This window comes from Clarias gariepinus, chromosome 22 (genome assembly GCF_024256425.1).
Source record: "Clarias gariepinus isolate MV-2021 ecotype Netherlands chromosome 22, CGAR_prim_01v2, whole genome shotgun sequence".
In the NCBI taxonomy this organism is placed as follows: Eukaryota; Metazoa; Chordata; class Actinopteri; order Siluriformes; family Clariidae; genus Clarias; species Clarias gariepinus.
In genome coordinates, this window is record NC_071121.1 from 28790001 (window position 1) to 28800000 (window position 10000).

The 10000-nt window shown below is 44.5% G+C and overlaps 1 protein-coding gene across 3 annotated transcripts in view; it reads right to left on the bottom strand.

The window, feature by feature from the left end:
- The window catches only part of corin (corin, serine peptidase), a 31725-nt gene that overhangs the window by 7244 nt on the left and 14481 nt on the right, over positions 1-10000 (bottom strand). For all 3 annotated transcript variants that reach the window (XM_053482381.1, XM_053482382.1, XM_053482383.1), the window contains exons 4-15: positions 8901-9111; positions 8539-8723; positions 8303-8416; positions 5910-6017; positions 5612-5722; positions 5359-5481; positions 2389-2472; positions 1031-1262; positions 608-753; positions 405-512; positions 209-322; positions 1-98 (exon numbers count right to left, since the gene is read on the bottom strand). The exon at positions 1-98 is cut by the window's left edge and continues 13 nt beyond it. In XM_053482381.1, the coding sequence (XP_053338356.1) occupies positions 1-98; positions 209-322; positions 405-512; positions 608-753; positions 1031-1262; positions 2389-2472; positions 5359-5481; positions 5612-5722; positions 5910-6017; positions 8303-8416; positions 8539-8723; positions 8901-9111 (1634 nt within the window). The remainder of the gene's footprint in view (positions 99-208; positions 323-404; positions 513-607; positions 754-1030; positions 1263-2388; positions 2473-5358; positions 5482-5611; positions 5723-5909; positions 6018-8302; positions 8417-8538; positions 8724-8900; positions 9112-10000) is intronic.

Sequence of the window (10000 nt, forward strand, 5' to 3'; positions counted from 1 at the left end):
GTCCGAGCTGTCTGAGCAGTGCTTCCTCCCGTCACACCACAGCGTCCGGTGCACACACTCGTGATTATTACACTCCAGCTCATTATCATTACACACCGCTGGAACACACACACACACACACATCCATCAATTCTCCAGAATACATTCTAAGGTCACACTGTGTATGTGTGTGCGTGTGTGTGTGTGTGTGTGAGATTCTGTCACTTACAGCAGTTCTTCTCGTCCTCCAGGAGGCTGCAGTCCGGGAAGCCGTCGCAGATCATCGAGTTCTTAATGCAGGATTTGTCTGAGGGGCACTCGAACAGTCCGCGCTCTCTACACCCTGCACAGTCAGAGCTTCACACTCAGTGTGTGTGTGTGTGTGCTGCAAGATGTAGCGTGTGTGTGTGTGTGTGTTCACTCACCACAGTGTTCCTCATCACTGTCATCGTCGCAGTCCGTGTGTCCGTCACAGCGTTTGGAGGCGAGGACACACCTCCCAGAGTGACACTTGAAGTGACTGGGGGAACACTCTGTTACAAACACACACACACACACACACACACTAGCAGTTAGACGCTACACCCACGCTACATCTAAGGCAACAGTAAACGGTACACACACTAACCTTCTACATCTGGGTCAGGAAGAAGACAGGGTGTGTTCTCTTGTCCTTCATCAGGAAACTGAGCGCAGTCCATTTCCTCAGGCCACTGCAATCCCACGATGCTCAGCACCGACTCACAGCGATCTTTAGAGCTCCTGCAGAGAGACCTACACAGACACAAAGAGTCTATCGGGTTATATGTTGTGTGAAGGTGAAGCTACATTGTGAAGGTACATTTTTGATTGATGGTAGGGCAATGGTGCTATCTGTCTGGAAGGTCATTCTCCATCACTTCCACCACTAAATCTCCAACCAGAGATCCTCTGATGGTTCCTGATTCTATAGGAGGTTCACATCCTGAGTCTGGTCCCAACTCTGGGTGGAAACTGGGTAGACACAAATCTAGACCAATGTATAAAGAACCTACACACACACACGTCTTACCTGCAGGGTGGCACTTTCTGGTGTGTGTGCGAGTCGCACTTGGGCACGAGGACGGTGCAGGAGAAGAACATGAGGTATTTGTAGCAGTTTGTCTGAACGAGTGCCGGGAAGAGAGATGACTCCCAGCTCACTGAGCTCTCCTTCTGAGACTGGTGGCCCAGGTAGTTCGGGAACCGTGTGGTGTTGTACGGCAGGTTCATACACAGCTCTAATGTGATGGGCTCACAGGCACCTGTCACACACACACACACACACACACACACACACACACACACACACACACACACATCACTTTTTTAGAAAAAATGGTCTCCTTTTATTTTCTTTTAAATTTCTCTTTCCCCACTTCATCCCTCAACGTCATGAATATTACACACTATGGTAAGTTAGGTGCTTTTCTCACATTCCCAAATTTGATTCAGAGGTACGGCCTTGGGTAATAGGAGCTCTTAGAGAATCGTCTGGAACTTCTATATTGCACATTATGGGGGTGTTTAACCTATTGAAAGGTGTATGGTAGCAGTCCTCCTGGACTTTGCAGGTGGTTTGTGTCTCTGTGTAATGGATCAGTGCTCAAAACAATGCAAATTTCCTACAACTTGCTACTGAACTGTCTAAGACCTGGGTGTCACTATCAGGTGGCAACACTGGGGTGGTTCCCAACCAGCACCATGCTCGCTAATTCGTCTGTGTGTCTGCAGCTCAGTTCGACACAGACGTAGTGCGGGGAGGCCGAGCACTTCATTTCCTCTAACACTGCAGTGCACTTATATCAGGAGGATGAGGCGGTTTGAGGCGCGGCCCCAGACTGTTCAGCACCTGCTTATTTATTCAGATACTGTGGATGAGATGAAATATTAATAAGAAGAATGCTCATGAGAGGAAACCCAGCACAGGGGGAACCAGGTGTCTGTTCCAGGTGAGCCGACAGGACAGGAAGAGAAAACTCCAGGGTCGAATGGGGCGGAACAATAAGTGGAAAAGTGGAAAAATAAGTCCCGACTAGTTACAATGTTTAACAGAAATCGTATCAGTTCGTTACAGTTTAGTAAAGTGTGAAGTGTTAGCAGTCTGTAATGGAGTGGAATGTATACGTTGTGTATGATATTAAAGTAACATTATTGTTACATTTAGCTAACATTATAAGCGACACTATATTGTAACATTTGGTAGCTAATGTGTAGGAGATTGAGGCGTGCAGGAGCACTAAGGGGGTTCTCACACACAGCTCAGGAATGTGTGAAGACCCCTTAGTGTACATGTATAAGGTGTCTTTTAGAGTTTTTTCCAGATAAAATGTTCAGTGAGAGTAGAGTGGAGTGTGTAGGAAATAATCTGGTGGCTCCATGTGGACTCACTGAAGTTGGTGCTGGTGTTGCACGGCTCACAGGCACCACCAGTGGAAATACAGCTGGGCTGTCCTGGAGGACACGTGCCATGGGCTGAGGGACACACACACGCAAACAGGAATCAAATTCAAGATTTTAAAAGCTAATGACAATTTTTTTTTTACAAAAAAAAACTTCATATATTAAAGGTACATATTTAAATTATGTATTTGATTTATATAATAATATGTAAATAAATCTGTACTGAAGCAGTGTGTTTTTGGTTTCGGTTCTTATAGCCAAAAAATTTTATACACACAAATACACACCTAAACACACCCAAACACACACTAAAACACAAACCCACACACAATCCTAAACACACTCCCACACACACACCTTAACACACACCCACACATCCAAAAAAGGACCCAAAATAGACCAAAACAAACACACACACCTAAAAACACCCCCAAACACCCACACCCAAATACACACACCCCCAAACACACACACACCCCAACACACCCCCAAACACACACCCCTAAACAGACACCCCTAAACAGACACCCCTAAACACAAACACCACTAAACTCACACACCCCTAAACACATACTGTACACATAAACCCTGACCTCGACCCCTGTCAGCTGTCCAGTTACAGGCCAATATCAAACCTCCCCTTTATCTCTAACATTCTGGAAAAGATAGTAGCGGAGCAGCTATGCTCATATCTACATAGAAATGGCATACATGAACTGTATCAGTCAGGATTTAGGCCTCATCACAGTACAGAGACAGCGCTCGTTAAAGTAGTAAATGACATTCTATTGGCCTCTGATCAGGGTTGTGTAACTATGCTTGTATTACTCGACCTCAGTGCAGCTTTTGACACCATTGATCATAGTATTCTTCTTCACATATTAGAAAATGTAGCTCAGATTCTATCTGACCCATCGTTATCAGTATGTAGACTTAAATGGTGATTATTCTGCATATTCTCTAGTGGAGTTTGGTGTTCCACAGGGTTCAGTTTTAGGCCCACTGCTTTTTTTCCCCTTACATGCTTCCTCTGGGCAACATAATCCGTAAGCGTAGTATTAGTTTTCATTGTTAAGCTGACAACACACAGTTGTACATCTCAGCAAAACCAGATAAGAAAAATGCGCAGTGGGTATCTTCCTAAATCCCTTAAATTAGCAGTTATTAAACCACTAATCAAGAAAGCTAACCTCAACCCCTGTCAGCTGTCCAATTACAGGCCGATGTCAAACCTCCCCTTTATCTCTAAAATTCTGGAAAAGGTAGTATCATAGCAGCTATGCTCATATCTACATAGAAATAGCATAAACGAACTGTATCAGTCAGGGTTTAGGCCTCATCACAGCACAGAGACAGCACTCGTTAAAGTAGTAATTGACCTTCTATTGGCCTCTGATCAGGGTTGTGTAACTATACTTGTATATATACACTATACACACCCAAAAACACACACCTGAACACAAACATACCTAAACATACACATGAGGGAACATGAGGGAACATGAAGGAACACGAGGAATCATGAAGGAACACGAAGGAACATGAAGGAACATGAGGAAACATGAGGGAATATGAGGGAACATGAGGGAACATGAGAGGAACATGAGGGAACATGAGGGAACATGAGGGAACATGAGGGAATATGAGGGAACATGAGAGGAACATGGGAAAACATGAGGGAACAGGAGGGAACGTGCAGGAACCTGAGGGAACCTGAGGGAACATACTCGGCTGAAACTACGCTTATATCCACACTTCTTCATGTGAGAAACACTAATTACCTCCAATATGATCCTTATCTAATCAATACCCAAACACCCCTAAACACATACACACACCTAAACACACACACCTGAACACATCCCAAAACACACACCCGCAAACAAACACCCGCAAATACGCACCCGCCAATAAACATACCCTGAAGGAACATGAGGGAACATGAGTTTTGTAACATTATACCATTTTGTATTGCTTTGGAAGTTATTGAGTATATAATCAATACTATATCTTTCTATACTACACCTCAGGTCAAGGCAAGTCGGCTTTATTGTCATTTAAACCATTAAATGATGCATTTCAGGACACAGTGACATGTAACAACGTTCCTCCAGGACCAGCGGTTACATACAACAGAAATGATCAACATCAATTAACAACCTGTTAATGTCTTCTCATGTTGGTGTATATTATTATTATTATTATTATTATTATTAATAATAAAAATCTTCATAGGTGTATTTAATTCCTTAATATTAGTTGCTGATAATCTGTGAATATCACCCGTTATTTTTATTTGCTTTTGTAACATTATACAGTCACACCAATAAAGCAGACTTTGGACGTGGTCTCCTGATTCCTGGAGGTGTGAAGTGGATGAGCAGGTGTGTACAGATGTTTAAAGCTGTTGACTTTCACATGAACTCTAATGTTCTTATCCTGATTTTTTTTTAAACGTTAAAAGCTTTATGATTCACTGATGAAATAAAATTCATGTTATTATTGTGACATGACCTGTTGTATGATGTGTTCCTAGACTGTACTCCCCCTGATTATTCAGTGTGTGTGTGTGTGTGTGTGTGTGTGTGTGTGTGATGTACAGGGGATGTGTATTATTCGGATTGAGATTAAATTCCCATCCTGAAATAAAAGAGCCAATCGGACGAGGCGATAGCCAACAGGTTTGAGCTATTCGCATTCAGGCAGTATGTCAGGCATGTGATAATAACTTCTGATGTGTGAAAGTGTGTGTGTGTGTGTGTGTGTGTGTGTGTGTGTGTGTGTGTATCTGCGCATTTTAGGTATGTAGTATGTATTACATGTTAAACAGAGCAGCTACTACAACAGTGAAAAGAATTTAAGTAATGTGTGTAGCTTAAGGTCAGAGGAAGCAGCTGTGTGTGTGTGTAAGTGTGAGTGTGTGTGTGTGTGTGAGTGTGTATAGGAGCAGCGACTCACGCAGCTGCTTTGTGCAGTTTTCTTCATCGCTGCCGTCCTTGCAGTCTTCGTCACCGTCACAGCGAAAGGTACTGGGGATACACTGTCCGTTTTTACACTCCAACAAGCCCTGAGCTTTACAGGCTACACACACACACACACACACACACACACACACACACACACACAGATATGAAGTACTGATGAGGGGCTGCCAGTAAGATCATGGTTTTTCCGAGTGTGAAGGTGGAGTTAATGTTGCACTCAGACGTACAGCAGTTGAGTTCGTCGCTCTTGTCCAGGCAGTCGTGGTCTCCGTCACAAAGCCACTCGAGCGGAATGCAGCGTCCATCTCCACACCGGTGCTCCTTCACCGTGTCACACCCTGCAGCAAAAGGTTAAAGGGCAGACATCAAGACAAAACCATTAGCAGTAGCCTGCGTTGACCCAGCTTTATTTTATTTTTATAAAATATAAGAAAAAAAATAGGACAAACACTTGCAAAAGTATCCCAGTGTGTGTCTTTGTGTGTGTGTCTTTGTGTGTGTGTGTGTGTGTGTGTGTGCGCTCACTGCAGTTGTGCTCGTCACTGAGGTCCCCACAGTCGTCGTACCCGTCACACAGCAGGGACGTGTTCACACAGCGGCCCGTACCACAGCTGAACTCTCTATCTGCACACACTGAGAGAGACACACGTGGTCTGTGTGTGTGTGTGATTAGTGTGTGTGTGTCTGTGTGTGTGTGTGTGATTAGTGTAAGATAAAATGTTCTAAAAATAAAGACTTTCCAGTGTTCTTAAAAACGATGTGAATCTTCAGGATTGAAAGGTGACCCTATAATGAACACTGTAGAGGTTATAAACTATATGATGTCATAAACACGGCCACGCCCTCACTGCGCCGCTTCAGCACCGCGCGTTTACTGTTACAGTGATTTACATTTAAAGCCCTTAAATCAAAACAAAACAAAACAAAGGTTACACCTAAACCTGTAAATAGTAAACACATATATATTAAACAATATATAAGTGTGTGTGTGTGAGTGTGTGAGTGTGTGTGTGAGTGTGTGTGTGTGTGTTTCAGCACATAAGGCTATTCTGCAATTCTTTCATTCTCTACTTTCTGAATTTCAGAACCCTGCTGATGTGACGCTCGAGCAGATAAAGAGGAATTGTTCAAATGTCAATCAAACACAAGAGCGAGAACAAAAGCAAACAGAAGGCAAAAAAAGAACTGTGCGTGTGTGTGCGTGCGTGTGTGTGTGTGTGTGCGTGTGTGTGTGTGTGTGTGTTGACTCATTTGTGCGAATGAATTCATTAGCATGTGGTCTCTCAGGGCAACAGTTAAAACATGGCATGATGGGCAATTGTTTCTTCAAAGTATCATGCAAACACACATACACACACACACACACACACACACACACACACACAGACAAACTCTGCTAATCCCTCCCCTCCACCGATGTCACTGCTGTAAGGTTGTTTAAGATGTTTAACACAAACACAACATACTGGTGACCAAAAGAACACAAACCAGTGTGTTTAAGTGTGTGTGTGTGTGTGTATAGTGTTTGTGTAGTGTTTGTGTGTGTGTGTGTGCTTGTGTGTGTAGTGTTTGTGTGTGTGTCTAGTGTTTGTGTGTAGTTTTTGTGTGTCTAGTGTGTGTAGTGTTTGTGTAGTGGTTGTGTGTGTGTAAGCCTAGTGTTTTTGTAGTGTTTGTGTGTGTGTAGTGTTTGTGTGTGTGTGTGTGTGTGGTGTTTGTGTGTAGTGTTTGTGTGTAGTGTTTGTGTGTAGTGTGTGTCTAGTGTGTGTGTGTGTGTGTGTCTAGTGTGTGTAGTGTTTGTGTGTAGTGTTTGTCTAGTGTGTGTAGTGTTTGTGTGTAGTGTTTGTGTGTGTAGTGTTTGTGTGTAGTGTTTGTGTGTGTAGTGTTTGTGTAGGGTTGGTGTGTAGTGTTTGTGTGTAGTGTTTGTGTGTGTGTAGTGTTTGTGTGTAGTGTTGGTGTGTGTGTAGGGTTGGTGTGTAGTGTTTGTGTGTAGTGTGTGTGTGTGTGTGTAGTGTTTGTGTGTAGTGTTTGTGTGTGTGTGTGTGTGTGGTGTTTGTGTGTAGTGTTTGTGTGTAGTGTTTGTGTGTGTGTAGTGTTGGTGTGTAGTGTTGGTGTGTAGTGTTGGTGTGTCTAGTGTGTGTAGTGTTTGTGTGTAGTGTTTGTGTGTAGTGTTGGTGTGTAGTGTTGGTGTGTCTAGTGTGTGTAGTGTTTGTGTGTAGTGTTTGTGTGTAGTGTTGGTGTGTAGTGTTGGTGTGTAGTGTTTGTGTGTGTGTAGTGTTGGTGTGTAGTGCTGGTGTGTAGTGTTGGTGTGTCTAGTGTGTGTAGTGTTTGTGTGTAGTGTTTGTGTGTAGTGTTGGTGTGTAGTGTTGGTGTGTCTAGTGTGTGTAGTGTTTGTGTGTAGTGTTGGTGTGTAGTGTTGGTGTGTGTGTAGTGTTGGTGTGTAGTGCTGGTGTGTAGTGTTGGTGTGTCTAGTGTGTGTAGTGTTTGTGTGTAGTGTTTGTGTGTAGTGTTGGTGTGTAGTGTTGGTGTGTCTAGTGTGTGTAGTGTTTGTGTGTAGTGTTTGTGTGTAGTGTTGGTGTGTAGTGTTGGTGTGTCTAGTGTGTGTAGTGTTTGTGTGTAGTGTTTGTGTGTAGTGTTTGTGTGTGTGTAGTGTTGGTGTGTAGTGCTGGTGTGTAGTGTTGGTGTGTCTAGTGTGTGTAGTGTTTGTGTGTAGTGTTTGTGTGTAGTGTTGGTGTGTAGTGTTGGTGTGTCTAGTGTGTGTAGTGTTTGTGTGTAGTGTTTGTGTAGGGTTGGTGTGTAGTGTTTGTGTGTCGTGTTGGTGTGTGTGTAGTGTTGGTGTGTAGTGTTTGTGTGTGTGTAGTGTTGGTGTGTAGTGTGTGTGTGTGTGTGTGTGTAGTGTTGGTGTGTAGTGTGTGTGTTACCACAGCCAGATTCATCACTCCAGTCGTCACAGTCGTTAAACCCATTACACACCAGTTTCTGGGAGACACAAATTCCTGTTGCACAGAGGAAGCTGTCGGTGCCGCCACACACAGCTGGAGAAACACACACACACACACACACACACACACACACACACACACACATTTAAAGTGTTACAAAGTATACACACTTTACACACAGGAATTTTGCTCTGTTGCACGCGTGTGTTACTCACCGGCCCGGCCCTTGGCGTGACGCGGGGTGTAGCAGGTGGGCGTGGCTCCAGGTGTTGACGAGGTGACGTTGAGGAACTGCGAGCAGCGCAGGAAGTCCGGCCAGGAGGCGTTAAACATCTGAAGAACTGATTCACATCCCTCCTTCGCCGCCTCACAGAACGACTGACACGGCAATATCAGACGTCTACACACGCACACACACATGCACACACACACACACACACACATGCACACACACACAAAACAATATTTGCTTACAAAGAGGGACAGTCTGCGTCACCTAGGTGTAGCCCCTACCCTCACATTAACCCCAACACACACACACACACACACACACACACACACACACACACACACTCACGTGTCTCCCCCGTCGGTCACACACTGCGGCAGGGCGATGGTGCAGCCGAACAGCATGATGTGAGAGTAACAGTTGAGTCGGTTCAGGTAGGTGAAGAAGCGCAGGAACATGTCCATCTCTCCCGTCTTCACCACCATCGCCCCCGGCACCACGCCGCTCCGGTTATACGCCAACATGTGACACTGAGGCTCTGTGATGTCATAACACATACCTGAAACAAACACACACACACACACACACACACACACACACACACACACACACCTTACCTACATTGCCCTTGGCGCTTCAGTACAAAAGTAAAAAACTACAACTGGGGTAAAAAGTACAATAACTTTAGTGTGTGTGTGTGTGTGTGTGTGTGTGTGTGTGTGTGTGTGTGTGTGTAGGATGACAAAGTCAAAACTGTACAGACACATTCGGTACCTCTGTCTCTCTCATACACACACACACACACACACACACACACACACACCCTCTCTCTTACACACACACACACACACACACACACACTTCGTTCTGATTAATCATTATGCTGTCCAGTTGTGCAGACAGGGACGTACAGCAAAAACACACTGTGTTCTACGCCTTAGAGGTCAAAGCTGCCACACACACACACACACAAACACACACACACACACACAGATCAGAATTCTAGTCACTGTCGCGACTGTATCCTCTGACTAAGGACAAAAACATAGTTTCTCTCTGTCTCCTGTCTTTCAGTGTCTCTTCTCTCTCTCTCTCTCTCTCTCTGTCACACACACAGACACACACACACACACACAGAAGGGATAGAGCGAATGTCCTTTGCCATTTTGGCAGAATGAATGCTAATGTAGGAAAGTGCATCACCTGCAAATCACAGGAGCAAACATAAATTAGATTTACAGCTACTAAAAGAGACAGAGAGAGAGAGAGAGAGAGAGAGAGAGAGAGAAAGACAGGCAGACAGACAGGGAGAGAAACAAAGAGAGAGAGACAGAGAGAGAGAGAGAGAGAGAGAGTAAGAGACAGACAGACAGAGACGAAGAGACAGACAGAGAGGGAGAGACAGACAGAGACAGACAGAGAGGGAGAGAGAGAAGACAGACAGAGAC